Source organism: Myodes glareolus, chromosome 19, assembly GCF_982192425.1.
Source record: "Myodes glareolus chromosome 19, mMyoGla1.1, whole genome shotgun sequence".
NCBI classification, from domain to species: Eukaryota; Metazoa; Chordata; class Mammalia; order Rodentia; family Cricetidae; genus Myodes; species Myodes glareolus.
Window position 1 is genome coordinate 57,976,948 of NC_142044.1, and position 27,622 is coordinate 58,004,569.

General features: G+C 39.9%; 1 protein-coding gene across 2 annotated transcripts in view; it reads right to left on the minus strand.

Moving 5' to 3' along the window:
• Positions 1-27,622, minus strand: part of Nell2 (neural EGFL like 2) — a 313,225-nt gene that overhangs the window by 155,596 nt on the left and 130,007 nt on the right. For both annotated transcript variants that reach the window (XM_048444768.3, XM_048444766.3), the window contains exons 11-12: positions 10,555-10,646; positions 8,096-8,198 (exon numbers count right to left, since the gene is read on the minus strand). In XM_048444768.3, the coding sequence (XP_048300725.1) occupies positions 8,096-8,198; positions 10,555-10,646 (195 nt within the window). The remainder of the gene's footprint in view (positions 1-8,095; positions 8,199-10,554; positions 10,647-27,622) is intronic.

Sequence of the window (27,622 nt, forward strand, 5' to 3'; positions counted from 1 at the left end):
AGGCCCAGCGTGGGCATCCCCAGCCAGTGTGACTGCAGACCCAGAGCGGGAATCCCCAGCTGCTGTGATTGCAGACCCAGGACCCGCAGACCTAGCCTCTGTGATTTCTTGATTGCAAAGAGAGTTCTTTATGTTTGATTCAATTCCTTTCTACTTCAAATGAATTCAAATCGTTTTTGTTTTTTGATTTTCTAAATGCTACACAGTCCTTACTTCTTCTATTATAGCTCTCTATGTATTTGAAACAAAGATGCTTTGAGTTCAAAATGGATGCTGCAGTAAAGACGTTAACACACCAAGAGCGCAACAGACATCATCAGTGCCTTGAACACTCCGGGAGCCAGAGGGAAAAGCGCCCAGCAATATTTAAGGGACGAAAACTACAGCTTAGCATTTAAGATTTTTTGAAAAGGTGTTCAAAATGAAAATTATATCACTTTACTAATTTTCTCTGAAGATGTGCATGGAAAACTATTATCACCCAAAAGAAGAAACTTTTAGGAATAACAGGATTTTCACAAATCCCAGAGTCTTTTGGATAAGAAAAAAATGGAACTTTTATAAACCGTGACACCAATTGTGCAGTTTCTAAGGATTTCTTTCTAGTGTCGGAACCCTTGTTCAACGATATCTGAAGCGCTGAGATGAAAAGCCTCAGTGGTGGAATCCACCTCAAATAAAGATTACATGATTGTGTGTCATTCAACAAATTTTTAAATTGCCTAATGCATGCTTTATCGAAAGAGCTGAACACTGAGTGATGATTTGCGATTTCATCCCATACATAAAAGGACAAGAAGGACTTAGAAGAAATTGTCTCTCTATAGCCAGAAAAGACTTGCATTTGAGAAAATCTAAATGGGCCTTCTTATCTGTAATGAGGCTGGTGTCCACTGTCACCGAGTGGTGCACACTCTGACCACTCACTGCCTGCACTGTTTTCAATACCACTGCAGGGCGTTACTGAATGTACAACATATAATGAAACATTACTGGTGCAACTTAATAAATCTTAAGGTCAATGCGCCTGATACAGTAAATATTATAACAGACTATGAAACATCAAATGGATAAGTGAATGCTTTAAAATTAATCTAAAAGAATATTAAGTGAACAAACACAAAAGAAATACAGTTAATAATACCCTTAAACTACTTGGAAATTTAACTTATCTTGACAATATAACTACTCAGGATTAAGACCAAATATTTGGAAGCAAAATTCTCAATAGAAAAAATTATACAATTTAAATTTAAAACTTTAAACCTTTCTCTGAGGGTTATTTACTTTCTTTTTGAAGTAACTAAATGAAGATCATATTTCTTAAAATACATTTCATTGTCTTTTTACAATGCCTGAGGTGGAAACAATTTCATGTCAAAATCTTTACTGTCCATCCCAACAGCTCAGCACATTACCATGCTAAGTTCTGAAAGCCAAAAAGAAAAAAGGAAGAAGAAGAAAAGAAAACCTTTCATTTTTCACCCAAATTAAGAGAAACGTGTTATTAAAATGGCTCAGTATTGGAGGTGCAGAGGAAACCAAGCTATTGAGTGCTGGCATAGTGCTAAATCTCTGATTTCCCCCACAGTGTCTCAAATACGTATTAGAGGTTATGACTGTGGGAGTTGTTGGTGGTGTGTTTTTATCGTTGCTTTCTTGAGTCTACATATTTAAAAATTATCACCGTCTCATGTTATCAAATTTTCTCCCAGTTTTAAGAATCCTCTGTATTATCTAGGATGTTCAGTGCTCAGCCTCCTTTTAAGTTAGCTACATTTTGTATGATCCATTCCGTGTTCTAACCCAGTAACGGTGTGACCCGTTACTGAAGTGTCAAACAACATACATGCACACAGGAAGTGCTGAGTCATCTCAAGAATGTTCTAGGTGGAGGCAAAGAATGTGCTTCTATTTTACCTTTTCAGATAATAGTTAAGGCTTAGTTATGACTTGCTTGGGTACTTTATTAACCCTATGATTTGAAAACTAAAATTTCCAGTCAGTCAAATTTCATCTATTATATAAAAAATATTCAATAGGAATTTAAATACAGAAAAATGCTGACTGCTCTGAATGTTTGACTGCCTATATCAGTAACTCCCAGTCTTCCTAATGCAATGCTGTGACCTTTAATACAGCTCCTTATGCTGTGGTGGCCCCAACCATAAGATTATTTTTGTTGCTATTCCATGACTATAATTTTGCTACTATTTTAAGTCGTAATGTAAATACTTTTGGAGAAAGAGTTTTGCCAAAGGGGACATGACCCACAGGTTGTGAACCGCTGACCTATATAGTAAAATCGCAGGGTCAAAATGTCATCTACTAAGGTGTAAGGGATTTGGAGTCAATTGAAGCAGGTCATTTCTAACCTGAAGACATTCAGTCTGCACATTGCCTGTCTAAGTCCTCAGTGCTTCATATCCATTGTGTGTGTGTGTGTGTGTGTGTGTGTGTGTGTGTGTGTGTGTGGCTTTTGGAGCTGCAGACACAGTCTTCCACAGAATCTGATCTCTGTCCTGACAGGCTGCATAAATACAGACTGCGAAACTTAACCCGTTTTCTCAGCCACTAGATTTTGTCACTTGTAAAAATTAGGATAATTCCCATCTTATAAAAGGGAAGGATTCAAATAAGATCGCCTATGCAAAGACACTGTGGCCTGGGTGCTGGTGACAAAAGCTGTAGACTGGTACTATGACCCTAACAGCACAGACACTTACATCTGTGCCACAGAACTCATCCAAGCATTTGGTCCAGCTTGGTGAAGAGATCATATCTAATGCAGGCCAGCCTTTCTGCTTCCTCCCACCGCATTTTAGCCTCAAGGTCTCTGTGACTCTCTATCTCTGTGTTTGCAAATGCCCATGGGGCTCTGCACATTCCTCCTAAGAACAAACTTACCTATGGAACATCAAAATGCATATGTCCATAACTGAGGGGGAAGTAACAGACAGACACAGGAGGTAACCAGAACGGGTCACATGCTGGTGATGTGTCAGGAGAGAAAGCAGCAGTAACTGTGGTGAATATTAATTGGCTTGGCATTAGGTATGGCCTCGTCATATCTGTGGTGGTGAGAGAACTAGGTATACTCTGGAGGAACCACTCATCCTGACCTTTGACCCAGGTGCTTTCAGGAAAATGGACTTTACTCTGTATAGGATAAAGCCATGTCAATCAATGCATAGCACTGGTCTAACAAAGTAATTTCTACAATGCTAGCTAATGAAGGTCGCTGAAGCACAGATCTTGGATTTTTACTTATCTCATCAGCATAGTAAACCATTTTTTCTACCTATTTATCATCACAATTCGAATTGAACATAGGCATGCTAGTGAGAGAAGACACAGGTACCCTAGCCAGTGAGCTGTGTCTGAAATGAGTCAAACCACACTGAAGTTGTTGTACCATCTGTTTTGGGGGCCCATAGGATTCACTTTCTGGCCAAGTCAATAGAATTCAGTGTCTACCACATGCCCACTAGCAAATGCTAATGTAGTTAGATGTAGTCCAAAAGACTTTCCTAAGTGTCTCCTAAAGTGTAGATCAAGGTGCAGAACAAGCAAAGATAATTCTAACGCCAATGGCCTTCTTCGGAGGCAAGCAGGGTCAATGTGTAAAAACCACTGCTGCGCAATGAAGCTAAAGCTGGCAATCACTATAATAACATTATTACTAATACATAGGTAAAGAAAGTCACAAAAGGCACTATTGAATATTACAGACAGTGGGAATTGTGCACAAGGGAAAAGAGAAGTCACAGTCTTTCCATGTTGCTCCCCCACTTTTAATAAAGAGGTGTGAGCAGGAAATTGTCCTGTAGACAGAGGCTGAGAATATCAGGGAGAAGAGGACAACGGAAAGGAGAGTCGACAGAAATCCACACACAATGCGTGTGGGTAGGGTCCTTCCTCTATCGTGGAAGCTCTGGCCTGTGCCTGTTGCTCACTTCTTTCAAAGGGCCCAAACAATAGGGTGGGGCTCTCTGCTCAGGTCCTCCTGTCTGTTGCTGTCAGGGGTGGTCAAAGCAGAAAGCCTAGGGGACAGTGTTGGCTGGTTTGATTGGGTTTCTTATCCCTGCCCAAACCTCCAGGGGAAAGATGAACATTTTTGTCTCCTGCTGGGCTCAGGGACACCTAATTAACCATTGCTGACCTGAATGTTTATTTGGATGTGAACACTGAATCTAACACTAGGAGGGGTGGGAAGGCTTTGCTGAAAACTAGAGGTCAGTTCTCACAGATGAATCTGTCAAAACAAATGTGCGAGAGTTGACTCAAACTTAAGAGTAGGGAACTGGACTTTCTCCCCCAAAAGTGAAAGAATGTTGAGACAGTTCCTTTACTTGTCCTGCATATATGACATTAGAAAAGCCTGTAATCCTTAAGGGGCTGTTGGCTGTAGTTCTTGTCCGGCAGGACCGCGTGGGACAGAAAGCCCTGTCAACAAGGGGCTTTGATGTTTTAAGAAGGGCTAACTCTAGAGGGACGTGTTGATGCATACCTGTAATTCCAGCTGCTAGGGAGGCTGGGGCAGGAAGATTACAAACTGAAAGTCAGGAAGAGCCATTTAGGGCCCCTATTGCTAACAAGGGCAGTCAGGGGCAAATTGAGAATTTTAGTTTGAGTTCAAGTATTAATCTAATCCAGATCTTCACAGTCTAGGCTGTTTGATTTACAATGAATGTTTGGAAAGAGAGACGTCATGGGTCCTACTTTATAACAGTTATACCAGAATACTGGAGGTGAGGAAGCATGACCGGTTCTGTCACTCTATGTAAACACATTTTAGTGTGAACAATTTCAATATGGAACGATGTCCTGTGGTTAATGCTCCATTTCTTCACTTGCTTTTTCAAACTTTAATGTTCAGAAGTGGACCAGAATGATTCTTACCCACGGACACCTCAGCTAGTTTCTTACACAACATCTGTCCCAGTCCACTCTAACTAGCTACTGTGTGTTCACTTACTCCCTGAGCAGCCCTTGAGCTGTAGACTGAGGATAGTCACCACTGCAGTGTGCTTTTTGCTGCTGGGACAAAAAACGCTCTGACCAAAACCAACTCAGGGGAGGAAGGAGTTAATCAGGCTTCCAGCCCCAGGCCACAGTCTATGCCTGAAGGAAGTCAGGAGAGGAAAGGAAGGCAGGAACTCAGAGGCAGGGCCACTGCTATTCTGGGCAGCAGGACCTCTCCCTCACAGCCAAGGAAGAACAGCAAGAAGCGTGGAGGAATGCACTCAAGTTCCTGTTTAGTTAGCTTCCAATACACCAGGACTCCCTACCCAGGGAATGGGCCACTCACAGTGGACTAAGACCTCCTACACCATTTAAATATCAAGATAATCTCCCCAAGGCATGTCCACAGACCAATCCAGTCTCTGCAATCCTTCAACTAAGACTGTCTTCTCAGCTGACTCAGCTGTGTCATGCTGACAGACGGTTAAAGCCAGTTATGTCACAGTTTCCCATGGCTTCCTCTTGCTTATGTTCTAGTCCCTTGAATCTTGGCTGACTTTTGATGGCTTTGAGCATTGGAACATAGGAGATTGATGCTGTGTCAATATCAGATGTCCATAAAACCCTCAAGCCATAATTTAACAAGTGGGACTAGTACTCTCAATGACAGAACATGAGGAAATGTCTTAAGACTCTGGAGAGTGGCCACTGTGACTATGCTTGGCTTCTCGGCCACGTCTACCAAGACCCTAAACCAAGAATAAGGCCACTCTGAAACAGTCAGCCCTGCCGAGCTTCCAGCTAACAGCACAGAGCAACCTCAGCCAATATCTAAAGAAATGCAAGCTTGCCTGACTGTCTGACCCAAGCATTGAAATCTACAATGACGATATCATCGTGAAGTGCAGAGTGGGGAATGTTTGTTCTAGAGGAGTGGGCTTACCACCCCATAAAGCATGGACCTGTTTATACTAGCTCCTAAGTCACTCCAAAGCTTATTTTGTTAAGAGTGCAAGTCAACTGTGTCCACATGTAAGGGTCAGGGTAAAAAGCATTAGTTCATACTACTTACTGCTACCAAAACTGCTCTGGTCAAGCTGGAAGCCTCAAATGAAATAACTAAAGTGAGTATTCCTAAGTCTTATAAACTTCAGATATGCCCTACCCAGGCAGTGACTCGGGATCATGAGGATAAAATGGTCTGCACTGTTGGTCTGCTTGAGGGTAGGTCCTTTAGAGGGGCTCTTTCATTGCTAAAGGATATCTTGATAGTTCCTGTCTGAGAAGACCAGATCTTCAACCATAATGCAATTTCTAAAGAGCCGCATTCAGAATAGAGATCTTTAAAGTCGTGGGGAAGGGGGCTGGCAAGATGGTTCAGAGGGTAAAGGAGATTCCTGCCAAGCCTGTAGACATGAATTCAACCCCTGAAACACATATGGTGGGATGAAAACACCAATTCCTGCAAGTGTCCTCTGACCGCCACTCACTCCTGCACTGTGCCATGTGTATGCACAGTTCTACACAGTGTACATATGCACACATATGCAATAAATCAAAATGTTAAAAAGTTAAAACCTGCCATTTAATGGGTGGGAAGGAGTATGAACAAAACAAAATGAAATCAAAATTAAAACAAAATGCACAACTCTGCTCAAAACAGGGGTGGAAATAATTTTACATCTATTTTTAATGGTGCCAGTTTTCCAAAAGGTAAATTTGCTTTTTCCTTGTAAGCTGCACTTTACATCAGCATGAAGGATGCTATCTCGACACATGTTCACATTGCAACTGGAATGCTTACTCCATTCTAGATACATCACCGAGCACATCAGCTACCCTCCAGACATCATGCGAGGGTTTAGGTGCAGCGATGAATACAAAGACTCAGGCCTTCCCTGCAGTGCACAGCCTGCTGCAGGAACTGGACACACAGTTTTAGTCTCAGCCTCAGGTTAACAAGGGACAGGACTTACAATCTCATAAGGAACAAGGATCTTAAAGAGTCTACGTAATTAATTACTTCATTTTTCTGCTTGAACCAACAAGTTTAAGAACCTCCAGCTAACGGAACTCACTGCCTCCTGAGGTAGCCCATCACATTTGTGAATAGTTTTGCTGTTTTCTTACAATTAAACAAAATTCTAGCACTCTGGCATTTATTGGTACCAGGCTTAACATCCCAAAGACAACACAAAAGAAGTGATGATCATCCACGCATTCTCTCTGCTTGGTAGCCTAGAAGCCACACTTATGACGAGGAGCGAGACCTGATGCAAGCATGAAATTTGATGCAGTGTGTTTCTGCATTTAGGTCAGTTGCAGAAACAAACCGAGGAGAAAGGAGGGCAAACCTATCAGAAGGATAGCTAATTCAACACAGTCATGTAACTTGCCCCAGCAACGGTGAGCCGACTCAGAACCAGGACTCAGGTTTAGAGGTCAGACTTGGAGACAGGTACGGACATATGGCAAAAATGCCTGGGAGAATCTCAGTTATAATTCAACAAATGGCTCAGGGCTTCCCACTGTGTAGCAAATTTAGGTAAATGTTATTAATCTTTGAGATGATTTATTAAATTTGCTCACGCATGCCAGCTATACTAGTCCCCTACAATAGTTCTTACACATAAATCTTTTAATTTGTTTTTGTTTTTAATTGGCATCTAGTAATTGCGCATATTTTGGGATGCCTTGTGACATTTCAATAGATGCATGCAGTATGTAGTGATTTGAATCAGGTAATTGGACATATCTATCACTTCAGACACATTCCATTTATTTGTGTTAGAAATACTTAAAACCCTTTCCATTGGAAATTTTGAAGTACTCTATTAATTGTCAGCCACACATCTCTCACGGCGCCACAGAGCATTAGAGTCACGCCTCCTATCCAAGTGCGCCCCTGAGCTAGCAGCCATCTCTCTCCATCATCGACTCTCTGTGCCCTTCTAGGCTCTGGTAACCACTATGCTCTTCTCTGCTTCTCTCATGATATTTATTTTTTAACCTCCACAGGGAAGTGTAAGTATGTGGCGTGTGTCTTTCTGTCTTTGATTTGAGTCACTTGCCCCACTCCCATCCACGTTCTTACACGGGAGTGATGTCGCTTTACGAATTAACGTCATACCTTTACAGACTTTGCAGCAGCTGTGAGACAGGGCGATCTGATGAGACTCGGGACAATCCAAAGCTGGGCAGCCGATGTTCTCGACCAGCTTCATGGTCTGATCCTGTAGAACAACAGAAAAGAGATGCCTGTGATTCCCCGAGGACTTGACTGGGAAGTGACGATCAGAATCCGACAAGGTTCTAAGACACTAGTGGATTTGTTTTCCTGATGACCTCTGCCCGGACCATGGGATCATCCCGGCATGGCACTCATTTCCATCTGGAGAGCCCACACGGCAGTCAGCAGCCCTGAGAGTCAGGACCCAACACAGTCTGTAGCCATGTCTGCAACACCCAAACACCTAGATGATCCTGAAGATGTGTTAGTTTTCCACCAGATTTGTAAAGACAAAGCAAGTATAGCAAAGATAGAGTTTGGGTTAGAGTAACAACACACAACGGCTTCAACAGACACGCAACAAACCAGTAAAATAAACTGGATTTTTGGTATGAGATTGTTTCAAATTTCTGTTATGAAGAGTCTCACTGAGTGTCATGGTACACATCTGTAATCTCTGCATTCTCGAGGCAGGGTTGAGTAGAACTCTGTGGGTCTACACAGCACAGACCAGATCAACCTGGTCTACACAGCAAGATCCAAGCCAGTGAGGGTTACACTATGTGACCCAATGGATGTGTTGGGGGAAGCCCTTAATGACAGGGATGTAGTCAAGAACCACAAAATTTTAGAATGAGTTGATGGGGTCATGCTGTCCAATCCACAGTCACTAGCTACATGTGGTCATGAACACTGTAATATGCAAAGATTTTAAGACATTGCTCACAGTATGACAAAGGAATGGAAAATTTGTTACATTCATTATTGTATAACAAATTTCATATTGAAATGATGCTTTAGACATACGGACTAAATACTGAACACTGACCCCAACACGTTGTCTTGTGTCTCCTGTTTCTGTTGGGCAGCAGAGTAAAGAGCAGAGGAGATGACTTCCTTTGCTTAAAAAACAAAGGGCATCACTCACCTAATGTATACTGAACACCTGCAGTATTGCCTATAACCAAACCTCTAACTGAGCTCATTTAAAATGGAATTATTGTAGAGCACATTTAGCATCAAGTAAGCAACTGTCCTAGTGAATATGTGTCCCACAATAATCTATGTTATTAAACTACAAACAAAGAGACATCAAATGTTCTCAGTGGCTTAAATGTACAGCTTCTATTTCAGAACGTGAGGCCACATTTAGAGACCAACTGGAAGGTGTCTAAATATCCTTTGAACTGCATGGTTCTCTAATTCTCCTTTCCTTGCTTTGCAATGACTGGATTATACCCCAGATCTTATAGGCTCCACAGTGAGACTGACCCCACTGGCAGCAGTAGAAGGCTGAGGATGCTGGCAAGAGGTCCCACCTGGAGACAGGAGCCCTTGATTCCTTGGCACATTCATATGCTTTCATTCTCTTATCATTAGGATTTGACCCACATCATAGGAACACAGATTTTAAACAAGAGAAACCTCGTGTGTGTACTATAAAATGTGAAGACCCACAACCTCCATCCTTCCTATCTCAGGTCTGCCTTTTAACCTCTCTGACTACCTAGTCCTCAGGCAGTCTCAAATGGGTATGCATGAAACAGTCCTTCTTTAGGGTACCACATATTGTGCAAAAACTTTTAGGATTTTCCTTGCCTTGGCCCTTGATAATTCTATAGCTAGGAGTTTATTGACACAATCAGACTAAATCACTTGTTTCTAATTCTAATATTTTGTGTGGTCTCTAGATTGTCAAATCCATGTACAAGGAGCATCCAAGGGAGAAACTAAAGTTCAAATGAAAACCAGCTTTGACAGGTTCAGCATTTTTCTGTGCTCTGTTCTTTGACTTTGTACCTGGAAAGTCAACCAACCTTGTTTTCCACGGCTCTTCCCACTCCTAGTGTAAGCTATGGTGGTGTCTTGCGGCCTTCCTATAGCTCAAGTCACCTTCTACAGGATGGATATGCTGTGCAGGGTTTGCTTTGGGGAGCCATTTAAAATCAATATCAACGGCATCTCTGCACAACAATTAATGTTTACTATGTTGCTTCATGTTTTATTTTCCAATTAGCTGAGTGATATTTCTCATCAGTGTCAAAATCATGAGAGACAGCAAGCTCGATCTATTGTCTCTTACATTTTCCTTACAACAGTAAACAAGTAGAAAGTTTTCCATTTCATAAAACTGATTCGACAAGTAACATTTTCATTTGTTGCAAAAACTGTTTTATAACAACTAGTTTACGTGCTTCAAAAGATAACGGCAATTCTTTCCTGTCTGAACTGAGACTGCTATTCAGACACTCCCTTTGATTTAGGATCTGAAAGGAGTGATGGGGGGAAAGTTCCACAGAAGCATTCCCAGTGTTTATGGAATCGAGACCATTCTGGAAGGCCCCTGAGAACCAGCTTACCTTGCATTCATACAGGACACACATTCCAGAGGATGAGTAGACCGTGTTGCGTTCTCCCTCAAAGTAGCTCCGACCTTGGAACTGGCAAGTTGCTTTAGCAAAAAAAGAGACACACAACCGAAGCTTTGTTAGGAAACATGGTTCAGAAATGTGCAGACCAATTTCTTCCTATTTTACCTGTTCCTATTCTTTTATTCAAAGTCATTTGAATGACTAAAATTGTGTACTCAGTCTACTGCAAGGTACATATAAACCTTAATTAGCAGCATAAAAATTAAATCGAGAGAGTGAAATGAGACACAAAAGGATAATGAGGGATTTCAGGTTACCAGAATGAGACTCTGGGAAGGACCATTCCTTTGGACTCTGATTTTTTTAAATGCTTAAAACACATTATATATTTATATGAAAATTTCTTCATGAAATCTAGTACATCAACAATAAATATATACAAATATGGAAGAAAGAAAGAAAGGAAGAAAGGAAGGAAGGAAGGAAGAGGAAGGAGGGAGGGAAGGAGAGAAGGAAGGAAGGAAGGAAGAGGAAGGAGGGAGGGAAGGAGAGAAGGAAGGAAGGAAGGAAGGAAGGAAGGAAGGAAGGAAGGAAGGAAGGAAGGAAGGAAGGAAGGAAGGAAGGAAGGAAGGGAACAGACGATGGCCAAGGAAGCAGATCAGTGTCTTGGTCAACCATCATCAGAGAAATTTCTCCTGTAGCAGATGGGACCAGAGACCCACAGCCAAACAATATGCAGAGAGTGAGAGAACTCAGAACACTTGGTCCGAAAGGGGGGGTCTCCATTAAATCCCTCTCGTCAAAGCACAGGGAACCCTGAAGAAGAGGAGGAAGAAAGGGTATAAGAACCAGAGGGGATGGAAGACATCAAGGAAACAAGGGTCTCTAAATCAACATGATCTATACATCTCTGACCTCACAGAAGCTGAGCTGCATGCACAAGGCATGCATAGGTCTGCATCCGATGGGGTCCTAGAGCTGAAAGGAGCAATGGACACATGTTCCATCCCTAACCAAGAAGCCGTCTCCAATGGATAACCACTTGCAGATGAAAATATTCTTTTTTCCAAGGGAACATGCCAGGGAAACAAACTACTCTTTTTTTTTCACATTGAGGTAGGTTCAAAGCCCTCCCTCCTGTGTCTAGGCTGAGCAAGGTATCCCTCCAAAAATAATGGGCTCCAAAATGCCAGTTCAAGTACTAGAAATAAAACCTGGTCCCACTAGCAGTGGCCCCACAAATTGCTCCAGTCACACAACTGTCATCCACATTCAGCTGGTTTTCCCACTATCAGTTTGGGAACAGTGAGCTCCCACTAGTTCAGGTCAGCTGTTTCTGTGGGTTTTCCCATCATGGTGTTGACCCCTTTGCTCATATTATTGTTTTCCCTCTCTACAGCTGGTCTCCAGAAGCTCAGCCCAGTACTTAGTTGTGGATCTCTGTATCTCCTTCCATAAGTTGCTGGATGAAGGTTCTATGATGAGAAATAAGATCGTTATAAAAATGATTACAGGAGAAGGTCAGTTCAAGCACCCTCTCCACTATTGCTTAGTGTCTTAGCTGGGATTATTTTTGTGGATTCCTCAAAATTTCCCTGGTGCCAAGTTGCTTGCTAGCCTCATAATGGCTCCCACAATGGAGATACCTCTTTCCTTACTCTCCCTCTTTGTCCTTCACCCACCTCAACCATCCTGATCCCTGATGTTCTCCTCTTCCCTCTCCTTCTCTCCCCCCACTCACCTTCTGCCTTCCTCCCCCTCCCCACCAGCTCTCAGTTTTCTCAGGAGATCAGAGAAACATACATGGATCCCAATGGGAAGGGGAAATGGATAGGAAACAAACTACTCTTATGGGTAGACTTCCTACTCAGCAGTAGATGGCCAACAGAAAATTAACTCAACAGTATTTTTGGAGGTTCCTTGTCTCATAAAGTGTTAGGGATTTTTGAAGATTTTTACCTTATTTTTAATTTTTATTTTATTTATGTATTTTCCTCTTTTTTTTACCCTATATGTCCTTTGTGTACATATTATAGCTTCCAGTTTGGTGTTTTTATGGGATGTCTGAGTATATGAAAGAGTGGGTTTCTACATATATACCTGTTTCTTGGCATTTTCTTGGGCTCTTTCCATTCTATTTCTGTTCTGTCCTATTCGAATGTGTTAGTTTTGTTCTCTTATTATATATATATATATATATATATATATATATATATATATATATATACAATTTCTGTATTACTCCTTAGAAGCCTGTTTGTTTCCTAATGAGAGACAGAACAGGATAAATCTGAATGTGGGGGGAAGTGGAGAGGAACTGGGAGTAGAGAAAGAGGGAGCTGCAATCAGGATGTATTTATTATATGAGGAAAAAGTCTACTTTGTAAACAACAAAGCTTGCAGCTATTTAACTGCCCAATTGGCTGATGGATGGATGGCATTTTCCTTAATACCCCGAAGTGGGCACTTGGGTGGCAACAAATGCCTGGTGCAGTTTAATATGCTGTAGAATTTTAAGACAAATTAGGAAGGTCTTTTAATTACAACATGCACATGTAAGCTTTATGCTTTTGTTTATACTACTTTACATGAATGTTCATGAGTTGGGACACCTCATTTAAGACATTGAGATGAATTAACATGGACCTATCTTGCTTCCATCTCAACGACAGAAAACATTTAAACATAACTCAGAAACATAGAAGTAGGTTGTAATTGAATAAGATACGTAGGTCTCTGACCAGTTCTCTACGGATCTTGAAAACACTTGCAGTGGAACTAACAGAAGCTGCTCTTGCTTTGATGTGATCATTTCCACTGCCGATGCTGACTCTTCTCTGGGTGCCTGTCCCACTACAGCAACCTAATCCTAGGGTCATTATCTGACTTTAGGTTTTAGGCTCTAAACCAGTTGTTCTCAGTCTTCCTATAACTGTGACAAATAACACAGTTCCTCATGTTGTGGTGAGTCCCCCAACCCTAAAATGATTTCTGTTGCTACTGTAATTTTGCTACTGTTATGAGTCATAATGTGAATATCTGATATGCAGTATATCTAATATGTGACCCCCAGAAGGGTCATGACCTATAGGTTGAGAACCACTGCCTAAAGTGACCTTTGATTTGCAGTTTAGCGCTGTTTTCTTTGAAAGGCCCTATCATAGATTCATAAATTTCAAGTAACATACCAATACCTGAAGATAACTGAACTGGTTTGGACACTGATGAAGATGACTGACTGACACAAACAGACCCTGAACTTTGTTCCTCACATGTAGTAAGTCCCATCTTTTATTTTAGTCATATGGAACTTACAATGTCAGCACATCCTTTTAGTTCGATCTACAGAAATTTTAAAAAAGTGTTTTACTCTTTGAAATTTATATTTCCTCTCATATTTAAAAATATAACTTGCCAATCGCCATTGGTAATAGTGAAATAAGAAATGTTTGTGTTAATATTATTGTGTAAATATTAAGAGTGAAAGTTTGTAGCCTAACTTTCAAAATAATTAGCTGTTTATTTAAAGGTGCACATTTAAATAATGGAATCCATTCACATCTTTAAAAAGCCAAGTGAATCCCCTTACTCAGCTCATATTAAAAAACTTAACTACATAAATACAACTACTAGAGAGTTGGTTGTAAATTTTTGGGAGCTAGCTAAAAAATAATACAACTGAATTATATAAATTATATTACTTAGAAACTGTCTGAAAGTTGTTCAGTCATGAATATTTAAAATCAAACAACTGATATGTCAGCTGTATACCATGTGTCATATTATGAGCTAAAATAACATATGTGTTTGCTTAATAAACCCAACTGATTGCTAAATATTTCTTCCATGTGTGACTTAAAGTATGCTTTTATCTTAGTAAATGCCACAAATCCAGCATACCAGAATCTGGTCAGCCATACACTTACTTACATGGAATACATCTGTATTCTATAAGAGAATGAAAAATGCACCTTTCTAATTTGTGCTCAGCACCTGAATTCAAAGGATTCAAAGCTTACTACACAACATGGTAGCCTCAGCCTCAAGTCCAAGGGTGGGTAAAAGAAAAATCCTGGTGCAGGAAACCATTTGGAGAAACTATGCCCAAATTCCCAAAATGATTGTTCTTAAATATTTATTTTCATTTTAAAAAGGTTGGTTATAAACTATAATGGTCATGGCTAAGTTTTAAAATAAATAAATAAATAAATAAATAAATAAATAAATAAGGGGGATATGATGTACAGATTGCATTGGTATGGATCTTGGTCTATTGATACAAATTTAAGGTAGATTTTGTTACTATATATATATATATATATATATATATATATATATATATATACACTCTTATTTAAGGCATTGTTTGTTCTGTTCATTTAAAAATGTAATGTATAGTTAAGAAATAGAGATTAATAGAGAGTTATCTATAATAGTAAAGCATGTAGCTATGCTAGTTAGGTTTTCTAGATGCACAGAGGTATATTTCAGATGGATAGGCATTCTTCAAACCTTTCAAAGACCTACAGAACATGGTATTTAAAATGTTTTGAGAATTTAGATTTTTCTCAACAGTGAGACATGTCTACTTATGGCAGTAAACACTACTTCAGAAAAGTTAATGGGAATTGGAGAAATTCACTAAGGAATTTGCCTTCAATTGACAAGGCTAACTAGCCATTTGTGCAAGAAACTGCTCTTGCCTGGAATGCTTGATATTATGCTGTATGAACTAAACATTCAGGACCCACAGAAAAATGACTGCTGAACTTGTCCAAAAAGGTGAGACAGTCCTTCATGGCTCCTGTTTCATGAAAGAGTCTGCCAGACATTCTGTAGGACATGACAAACTGCCAAAATAGGTGAAACAGTCTTTCAAACTTCCTGCTTCATGGAAAAGTCTGCCAGATACTATAAGCCTATAGGCTGAAATTGGATAACCCAAAGTTACAGAAGAACTTTCGATGACTGTCCAGGCACTGAGCTGTCTCTGTCAGTTCTAAAGTTTTAGAAGTTGCTTATAATGTGCTTCCTATTTACTTAGGTAAGATTATATCCTGCTTGGATCCTTGATGGAGTTGAAGACAGATAGCTATAGTTAAAGTTTTCCTTAAGTTAAAACTTTCTTTTGTATTTAGACAGAAAAGGGGAGAGGATATTGAATGCCCGTCTGTATGCTATTAACATATTGTATTACCATTGGTTAATAAAGAAACTGCTTTGGTCTATGGCAGAGCAGAATATAATAAGGTGGAAAATCTAAGCAGAGATAGAAGAGGAAAAAAGATAGAGTCAGAGATATACCATGTAGTTGCTGAAGAAAAAGACGCTGGAGTCTTACAGATAAGCTACAACATTGTGGCAATACACAAATTAATAGAAATGGATTGATTTAAGATAGAAGAACTAGCTAGAAATATGACTGAGCCATTGGCCAAACAGTGTTATAATTAATATAGTTTTGTGTGATTATTCAGGTCTGGGAAGCTGGGTCTGATTATAATTTCTAGTGCTCTGTAGGTAGCAGGACTCAAACATGAAGGATATATGATCCCTGTCATCACTATTTAGTAGATATACAGACTCACACATAACTCATTTCAGTAGAAGTGTAGCTGGTACTCTCTAATTGAAGAATTAATAACCACTAAACCAACGGGACAGGATAATCAGTTTGGGAAGAGTGACAAATAAAAAGAGGCTGAAGAAGAAATTACTGAAGGTCTCGTCAAGAACCCTGATTCTTGACCACCACAGGTCATCTTCAGACTGTGTCTAATCAATAGGAGGAGAAGAAAGAAGGTTTCACTGGAGTGGATCTGAGTTATGCTGAAAGGCTGACTAGGAGCTGATCGTGGCCTAGGAGCAGTCACTGTAGAGGAAGAGGCAGTAAGGAAACAGGGCCAGTTCCTTCTCTCTAGCCTTCCATTTTCTTTTGCCAAGGTCTCACATTGGGAATACCCATACAGAGATAGCTGTGAAGCAGACCAGGACCATGTCAACCACAGAAACCAGGTTCCCATAATTCAGAATAGGAGAGATAATGGAACTGGAGGTAAGGAGCTCAAGAAGGTGACTCACTGTTGACCTTTAAGAAGTCTCACAAGAAAAGGCTTAAGGAAGACCAGGAGAGGAAAATGTTTAACAAGTTTTGAAGAGAGAACACTGTCTTTTACTTTTTAAAATGTAGACCCAAAATAAGGGAGAAACTTGCTGAATAGCCAGAGGGTAAAATGTGGAAACTGAGACCTTGGAAGATCAAGTATCTAACAGAGCAGGAAAAAACTGGATTAGTTCTACACCCTGTTTTTAATCAAGTCCTGCCCATGGACGTCTCAAAGTCTCAGATTTGGAGCTAATTCCAGTGGATACTGCAATGGACAACCAGCTCCAGATTTCCAGAACCAAAGAGCATCTGCCATTGACCAGTGGACTACCAGTACGCATGTTCACTTCTCCAACACAACAGCGAGGAACTTCGTCTTTGTGACAGTGATCTCTGTTTTAATTAAATTGCATGCATACATTTATGATCACAAAGGCTTCCCTTCTTTCGTAATTTCAGCGTATATCTGTCAGTGTGCCTATGTGCATATACAACATTAAGTTCCTTGTGACTCAACACTAGATGCTTATGCTTCAAATCATTCACTTGCTGAAAACACAATACAGCAATTAGGACATATTTTCAAGAATCCATGTTGAGCCATTGTATTTCGTATAGCTTATTATAAGAAGTGAAACTTCACATATTTTAATATATGAATCATCTAAGAAGAGATATATTTATTCATTCAGGCATTTTACTCTGTGCATGAAGCAATTACCCCTATCTGAAGTCAGGATAGGCCACAGCACTATGGCTATGTCAACTGCATGTTTTCATTGATGGATACCACTGTGTGTAACTCAGAAAATTACCATTAGAATCATGAATTATGTGATTATGTCACCCAGCATTTCACAGGCACAGCCTGTTCAGAATTAACTAGCAACATTCACAACACCTTGGAGATATTTAATAGGATTATATAACAATAGGCATACACATTTGACCAAAGCTATGATAAACATCATACACTACAGTTACTAGTACCATAATTATGAAGAAATCTACAAAACAAACTCACGCTAATTACTTTTTCCTCCCACCTATTATCACAATGCAGATAGCAACAAGAAAGACTGGAGACAAAACTGGTGCAAAACTGACAGTTGTCAGTTGTTAAAAAGTGGAAATGATTTATAGTCACAGATTGAGAAACAGATAAGTGAAAGAAGCCTATAAAACTGTGAAAATTCTAAATTGTACAATAAAATCCTGATTTACCGGTCTTTAAAGCAGAGCTGTGAACTATAATTTCCTCCAATGAATTTCAAATTAACTTCTACAATCTGGCATAGAAAAAAATTCAAAAACAACTGAAATATTTTAGAATATATAATCAAAAGGGTAAGCCATATTTCACTTCTAAAGTCTGTTCACTGACTACATATTTAGTTTCTCTTTTCAATCAGTGAACTAAAGCTATATGTATCCATTTCAATTTCCCAACACCTTTGGTGTGGTCCAGCCCAATTAAAAGTTAGTCAGCCGCTCTATAATTGGACACAAGAGAGAAGCCATATCTGGTACCAAGGGCTCGTGAGGTCATAGATTTAGAGGAGAACCTTCCACCACCACTAGACCAGCATAGATAATCTCTGATACAGTCTAAACATTTGTCCTTATAGCCACAGATCAGAGTAGTCCTCACATCTCATCTAGGAAGCTTCTTCTTGCAACAGACAGACACTATTACAGAAAACCCCAACCAATCAAAATGCAGAGCTGTGGAGCCATCCACAAAGCACTCCTACACCAAAGACCCAGAGGATATTTTGCAGAGGAGGGAGAAGAAATATGGTAAGGGGCAGAGGATTAGAGTGTTGGCTGTGATATTGTGTATCCTACTAGTACCAGAAGCCGCACCAACAAAGTCCCAGCAGTAAGACTTTGACTGCCTAAACTTGAGCTGAGCAAGGACAACAACAAGAGACGGGCCATAGTGCGTGAGGGAAAGCTCTCAAGGCCTTAGCCCTGCGCAGATAAAGCAGGCAACAAAGGAATGCGGAGAGTGGGAAAGATAGCACACTGATTACTTCTCTAATACCTAACTGTCAGCCCTGAAAACACACACGAGTATCATTATATAGAGTGAGCAGGTTACATTTAGAAATATATGATATGTAGTACATATTCATTTGTGGAGCAAGAATTAATGAGAGTATAGGCCGTAAATTAAAGAAGAGCAGGGAGGAGTATGTTGGATGGGATGGTTGGAAGAAAGGGAAGGAGGAAATGGTGTAATAATACAAAATAAAAACAAATGCAAAAATATAAAATAAAAATAAAAGAAGTCATAATTAAAAGAAAAACAGTGACATCAAAAAGCAAAGTTAGAGGCACCAAGAGATAACCAGTAAAACAGAATCCAGGGAGATGTGGCTCTTGTTGTTTCTTTAAAATTCCTTTGGAAAGCACCAAGAGTCAAAAGTCTTCGGTGAAATTGTCTATTAGAGGCATCATTTCATACCTTTTCATACAGGTTTGAAATATGTGTTTCTTTGGGGCACCTTCTCAAAGATACAGGAACACTGGTAGTTGTTTCATGGTAAGACAATGACAGTTATTTGTTAGTGATATACAACTAGATTTGGCTGCAGGAGAAAATACCTTATTAATTACTATCATGCATATTTGGTCTTAATTATACAACTTAAAAAAGAAACAGACCTAAACAGAGAACTCTCAGCAGAGGAATATAAAATGGCTGAAAGACACTTAAGGAAATGTTCAATATCCTTAGTCATCAGAGAAATGCAAATCAAAATAACTCTGAGATTCCATCTTACACCTGGAAGAATGGCCAAGAACAAAACCACTGATGACAACTTATGCTGGAGAGGTTGTGGGGTAAAGGGAACACTCCTTCATTGCTGGTGGGAGTGCAAGCTGGTACAACCCCTTTGGATGTCAGTGTGGCGATTTCTCAGAATATTAGGAAACAAATTTCTTCAAGACCTAGTAATACCACTTTTGGGTATATATCCAAAGGATGTTCAATCATGTCACAAGGACATGTGCTCAACTATGTTCATAGCAGCTTTGTCATAGCCAGAACCTGGAAACAACCTAAATGCCCCTCAACTGGAAAACGGATAAGGAAAATGTGGTACATTTACACAATGGAGTACTACACAGCAGAAAAAAACTGAATTTTGAATTTTACAGGAAAATGGATGGAGCTAGAAAACATCATTTTGAGTGAGGTAACCCAGACGCAGAAAGACAAGTATCATATGTACTCACTCATAAGTGGTTTTTTAAACATAAAGCAAAGAAAATCAGCCCACAAATCACAATCCCAGAGAACTTAGACAACAATGAGGACCCTAGGAGAGGCATACATGGATCTAATCTATATGGGAAGTAGGAAAAGACAAGATCTCCTGAGTAAACTGAGAGCATGAGGACCTTGGGGAAGCATTGAAGGGGAGAGGAGAGGCAGGAAGAGGAGCAGAGAAACATGCAGAACTCAATAAAAATCAATTAAAAAAGAAAGGCGCTTATAACAAATCTGTGTAGGGGGGCAGACAGATCCAACAGACACATCCGCAAATGCTTTAGTCATCTGCAGAGACAGCTCAGATCTGCACACTTTGCAGTCCCAACTTTTTTGTCACCTGAACTTATGTGCAGTCGGTTCACAACACGGTTGGAGTAAGACCTGTCCACTAGCTGACAGGAACTAACCTCACTTGGCCCTTTGTAATGCTTAAATCTTGATTGTAGTGCCGAACACACAGTCCTTGTCTCTATTTGGTTGCACACTTTTAAAAATGTATTTCTACCTGAGAAGAAGACATTTATCATTCAATTTCTTGAGCACCCAGCACTATCCTGCATAATAAAAATCTCAAGCTTTGTTCCTTTTTTTTGTTAAAGTAAAGTGCTATCTCAGCTTTCTGTTTGATAAAAATAAGTAAACTAAATCTTCCTAAACCTTCTCAACTTTCCCCTTCATTCTCATTTTTGGATTTTGAATCTTAACTACGAAAGTTCTACAGATCAGGTCTCGCAGAGCCTGCCTATGAAATTATCAAAGCACCTGCAACAGGAGCAGGTCTGTTTAGCCATGGTGGTGAGTTACTGACATGAGTGATAAAGGGAACATGCTCTAATAACATCTCTGCTTAGGCAGCTTTGCAAGAAAGTGTTTCCTCCCTTCTCCTTCAGAAATACCAATTTTGTGAGCAAATGCTATTTTAAATGAACAGAGTTTCAGGCTTCTTAAATAATTCACACATTCATCAATTATACATGATTGCTTCCTTTAACTAAAGCTCATTAATTGTTTGGGAATGTAGTTGTTTGCAAAACTAATAGTAGAATTTAGGAAAAGAGGTCCTGAGTGGAGATGTCAACGCTCCTTCCCAAGTCAGCACATCACATCCTCAGGCTTCTGAAGGACTAAAGGATGCTCCTCTGGGGGCCTCAATCAAAGTCCACAGACTATTATTCCAAAAAGAGAACAGATCCTGAAATACCATAAATCCAGCAGCAGTGAAGATCCAGGAGGTAGAGAATAAAAATAACTCCCAGAATAGAACCAGAAGAAAAGTTCAAAATACTGTGTCCAGAACAGCCTTTAGGTTATGAAGTTTAGACACTGGGAAAACAAAGACTGAGTATTTAAAGGACAGCAGCAAAAGGGTAAAGTCTGCTACAGGCAAGAGGGAATAAGTGCTTTTCATTCTAACTTAATTTTGCCCAATTAAAGGACAACAAATGGGCTGGCTAGATGGTAGAGGTGGTAAAGGTGCTGGTCACCAAGGCTTATGGCTAAGTTTAGTCTCCAGAACCTAATGCAAAAGGAATGAACTCATGCCCACAGTTATCCTCTGACCAGCACATATATGCTATCTCCCTTCATAACATGTGTGCATTGTATACATATGCATACCCATATAAACATTACTTGTCTTTTACATTAACTAATTAATGTAAAACTTCCTTGAATTACAACATAAAATATACAATAAAATTACTTTTATTTAAAAGTGTTACCTTTATGATTCCTTTTGTGTAATGTGTGTGAGTGCTTTGCAGTGTGTGCATCTGTGTGCTACTTGAGTGCCTAGTGCCCATTAAGACCAAGAGAATGTTATGTCCTCTGGAAATGGAGTTACAGCCAGTCATGAGGTGCCATGTGGAAGCTGGAATGAATCCGGGTCCTCTGTAAGAGCAGCCCACACTGTGAATCACTGAGCCAACCCTTTGTTACGGTCCTTGACCCTGGTCCAATTACCATAGAACCGAAGTTTTACCTCTGTAATTCTTTATTTAAAAAAAAATACTGCTATACATATAGAAACTGAAAATAGGGTTAAAGATGAGCAACAGATACTGGAATTGTGACATTAGAACTTAACATACTGGTGCCTTTTAGGGACAATGTTCATATCCAAATGACAGAACTAAGGCCAAAAAGAATTCGGGGTACCCTCAAAGGTACCTGCAATGAAGTAAATACACTAACAGGATTGAAACAGGCACAGACAGCTGAAATGAGCGACACCTCGTGATTTCAAGGGTTGTCCTTCCAGTGCTTTGTCAGTCATAACAGGAAGTTATGGGGAGTTAATTCAATACTCTCAGATATTAAAGTCTTCCTATGGACTAAATATTAACTTCCATACAACCCTCCTAAATGGATTTACATTGTAGAAAAGAGGGCTCCTTTAAAAAAAAACATACAAGCAAACAAAAAAACAACCAAACAAACAAAAGCAACCCCCCTAAAAAAAATTAATGGTTTCAAAGTTCTGTTTTGGTCTTTTGTATTTTTGTTTTTATTTTTTGTTTAGAACAGAAATTTTTTTAAAAAATTGATGTAAAGAATTTCTTGAGTCCTCAGAAGACAAGAAAATAGATTATAATGGTGGTAAGAAATTAAAGACAATATGGTATTTCTGTCAATACCTACTTCTACTGGAGTATTTCTGTCAATACCTACTTCTACTGGAGTATTTTTGTCAATACCTACTTCAATTACAGTAGCTGAACATTATAACGATGAGGGGACATGTTTCAACAAGGAAAGTAGAAAACAAAATATAAAAATGGAAAGTTTGCACACTGTCAAATATTTCAAAGCCAGGATTGGAAACCATCTGACTTCTATATATGTACTATTAGTACTAAATACCCAGTAGATTCGGTCAAAATGCAAACATTCATTCTTTGGATTAATTTTGTGAAATGCTTTCCTATCACCAGTGACACCTTTTAGCTATGTGTGGTTCTGATATTACAATGAAGAGACTGGACACAAACACTTTGTAAACTGTAAGGCATGATCCTCTTCAATATAAACCACACACATCAGTACTTCAGGGAATGAAATGTAAAGATCCTGAGTAAGCAAAACCATGAATGGGGCACTGATCGCAAGACAGCTTCAGAAGAAGGGTACTTTTAAGGTGCAGTTCACTAAGAGGTATATAATGGCACACAATAGCACCATGAATATATAGGGGTAACCTGTAATTGAACGTAAGAATATTCTACAACAGCAACCAATAGCTGCTGAACTAGACTTAAGGTTCACTCAGCAGGAGGGACCTCATTTCTCATACACACACCTGGCCAAGAACCTGCTGATATGAGGGCTTAGACACTAGATAGAACTCAGTACTATTATTGAGCTACGCTGATACAGTATCCAGCTGCCTTCTAAATAGTTATCCTGATACCTACAGGCTAACCCAGCCCTCACCCCTCATCAGGGAGGCCTCTTGTTGCAGTGGACAATGGTTAAAAAAAGACAAACACAAACGATCTAAACGTAGAGAGTAAATGACCATTGAATGCTTATCCACATATGGGACACCTCCTCCCTCAGGGCTCAGGGAACATACGCGGTGGGGGGACGGGAACAGAAGACCATAGAGCTGAGAGATTAGAAGGACTGCTGTGAAAGTGTCTTCTAACAACACGTGGATGTACTCATGAACTCACCAGAGCTGTGGTTACCTTCACAAGATCAAGGCATTCAATACTCCAGCATGAAGGAGCAGGAGGCAGCTCACAAGGTTCCACTCCTGGTTGAAAACCTACAGGCAGTTGACAGCTACCAGGAAGTACAGGAGGTCAGTTTTCTCCAGTGTGTGGTCTCTGGTAGGATACCTTTGCTACGGTGGACAGCACCACACCTACCTCGATGTGAAGAACATTTTGGGGACTCAGTGGGAGAGTCATGTGGAGTAGGGTCCTGGGCACAAAGAATTAAACAGCAAACTTATGGTGTCCAAGTTCAAAGGAAAGCAGAAAGCAGCATCAGAAGACACAGGAGATGCAAAGGAGTTCATAGAGACATGAGCAACGGCGGCTAAGCCTAGAAAGAGGAACCTCCTGCCAAGTAGGAAGCTGCCTTCCCTCTTGTCAAGACGACTCAGCAAAGAAGTGTAGGAAACGATGGGCATGTACTTCCAGGAGTAACTATACATCCCTCCGAGCGGGGACAGAGTCCTTCAAGTGCTTCATGGAGGGTGAGCCTTTGTAAAGGGCACATGCAGAGGAAGGCATTAGTGTTGGGGAGATCAGGGAGAGAGCACTCCTGATACAAAGGCCAGAAGACAGAGGATCATAACGTGCTGTGTGCGACCATCCTAATAAACATCCAGCCAAGAAACCTAGGCAAGCTGGATGGCGTTTATTATAAATGAGCTCACCACAGATGAATATTTAAATATGAAGAACATTTAAAACTCTCTACATCCCAGAAACACGCTAGGCTGATGAGAAAGAACCGCTGATGGTGGGACATGGGATTTTCATTTTCAAGCTGATGACGTATGGCTAGGCTGGAAAACTATTCTTTATTGTCCAAAGGAAACAAGATCGAGAAGAGAGAAAGCCATTAACAATTGAGCAGTTCTAGCCACATAGATACTCAGTGGGACCACTGTACCCTACGTGAGCTGATAGGAGTTTGTGTCTACTGCCTAAAAATAGTTAAACTGAGAAATACCAGACAACTACACGTGTCACAGTTTTAACTATAAACACTATTATATCTATAATGCTTTTGTACAGACTACTTCTTTCTGTTTTTAGATTTTTATTACTTTTCTTCTTACAGAATAGTATATATCATGGTATTTTAGTATATGGATCCAGAGTGCCGAATCAATCAGGGTAATTAGCACAGTTATCTCATTACACACAAATATACAACAGGCTGCTGGGACCGGTACATGCTGCTGTGTTCAGTGGGACAGTTCTTCTCTTGCTGTGCTTGGAGAATGCTTCCCAGATTCCCTGCACGTCTCTCCTATTTTCTAGTTTGCATTTAGTAATTATCATCATACCCTCCTGTACTTTGAAGTAAGCCTTTTAGCTTTCACATAGGAGAGAAAGCATATGGGATTTGCCTTTGTCTAGCTTATTTTACCTAACATTTTATCTTCCAGATCCATTTTGCCAAAATTACAGCATTCCATTGTATTTTGAGGCAATCAAATACTCCACTGTGTATATATACCACATTTTCCTTATCTAGCACTTGTCAAGGCACACTTGTGTTGATTCGTTATTTTTTTATCAATTATTTTTTCATTTATTAAAAATATTAAAAGCTGACTGCAGCTTCCCTTCTCCCCTCCTCCCATTCCTTCCTCCACTTCCTCCTACCCCCTCCCGCCCCACCACTCCTTCACCTGTGTTCAGAAAGTGACAGGCCTCCTATGAGTGTCAAAAAAGCATGGCATATAAAGTTGAGGAAGGACTAAGCTCCGCTCCTCTCCTTGTGTTAAAACTGGACAAGGCAACCCAGTATTAGGAACAAGTTCCTAAAAGCCAGCCAGAGCATTAGTGACAGCGTCCTGCTCCCACAGCAAGGAGTCCCACAAGTAGACCAATTCACACAACTGTCATACATATCCAGAAGGTTTAGCTTGCCCCATGCAGCTCCATAGCCTTTGCTCCATAGTCTGTGAACTCCCATAAGCAGGCCAATTGTTTCTGTGGGTTCCTTCCTCCATAGTGAGACTTTTTTCTGTATCAGCTTATAAAGGTCTAGTGAGTTTGTATCTGTAACTTCCCTATTGTGTCCAGAAAACTCTGGACTCCCTTAGAGTCATTCATTGACTTTGGATTTTATAATCTTCCCACCTCTTCTTTATCAGTAGTCCCTGAATCTTGTGATGTAGATATCCCATTCAGGTCAGAGTACTCTGCTGTCATTTCTTTGTTTCTTGACCAGTTGCAGATGTCTGAGTTAATGACCATCTATTACAAAGAGAAACTTCCCTAATTAGATTAGAGAGATGCACCACTCTATGTGCACAATAAGAGGTCGTTAGGAATCAGAATAAGAGTATATCTATTCTGCAGAATAACAGTAGATTTTCCTTGTAACCTGTCTAACCTGTTCTTAGCCCTGAATATTGATATGGGTTCCACCTTGTGGACCAGAACTTAAATCCAAGATGAAAGTGGTTGGTTGCCTCCATGACATTTGTGCCACAGCTGCACCAGTTGGTATATTTTGCCATGCAGATTATAGCTCATAGGGTTCACAGATGAATCTGACTGATGTTTTCTCTTCTGGTAGCATGCACAGCACTTTCCAGCACCATGGAAGCTAGCTGGTATGGATGAAGCTTCCAGGTCAATAGCAACTATATTTCTCAGTGTTCTATGACTTGAGTATGTGATGCCTTCAACAACAGGCCATACTTTCAAGTTCGGGAGAGTACTCAAGAGCAATGACAATAGGCTGTGGTATTGGAGGGTGGGTCTGTGGAATTGCACTGACCAGCAGCTCCAACAGATGTAACCATTTCTGGGCTTTATTTGTTAGTCTGTGATGTGTGGGAGGGGCATTGCTGTCCTATTGTAGGTCAACAGAATTTAATCTATTTTTATATACATGTATGCTTGTATTTTAGGAAGCTTCTGCAGTACGGTTCTTATATAACATTTCCAGAAGAGTTTTAGTGTTTGAGATCCTCATCACATTCCCTCCTCTCTCCTGCCCTCCCACTATCCACACCATTTATCATTACTTGTTCCAGTATTATCACTTGCTCCTTTGTATCATTGTAGTCTATCTTCCTTTTCCAGAAAGTCCCACATCCCCAAGGCCATAGGACACAAATATCTAAGTATTCAATAATAATCTCCACAACTGACAGAAGACATACATGCCTGCGTTGCCTTACTCAGAATGATTACTTCTAGCACCACCCAATTACCTCCAAATTCCATAATTTCATTCATCTTCACTGAAAAATACCCTATTGTATAAACACTTTCATTATCTAATTAATCAGTTAATGAGCACCTAGGCTTTCTCCATTTCATGGCTATTTTGAACAGAATAGCAATGAATACGGATGAGAAAGTATCGCTATAGGAGGATATAAACTTGTGTATATGTCCAAGAGTGGTATAGTTAGATCACATGATAGATCTATTTTTTGGATTTTGAGAAACTCCATACTGATTCCCAGGGTGACTGCATCAGTTTGCACTCTCACCAATAATGAACCCAAATCTCAAGTAAGTTTTAAATACATTTCTCTGATGATTAATGATGTTAAACACATAAAAAAAATTAATATTTGAGAACAATCTGTTTAGTTCTATATCCTATTTTATAGCTGGGTTTCCATTTTCTTGATGTTAAGTTTTTTGAGTGAGTGTGTGTGTGTGTGTATGTGTGTGTGTGCATGTTCTCACATGTGCTCATGTGCTAGATATTGACCCTCTGTCAGATACATAGCTAGTACATAATGTTTTGACATTTTATAGACTGTCTCCTCACTCAAATGATCACGTCTGTCGTGGAACAGAAGCTTTTCAGTTACCTTCATATGGTTCTTTTACTAACTGATTGTCTTAACAACTGTACTATAAGGGCCATTTTTAGAAAGGCTTTCCCTGTGCCTAAACAGTAGAGCATATTTTTCTAAATGTAACTATCCATTTTGACCAGCATCATTTATT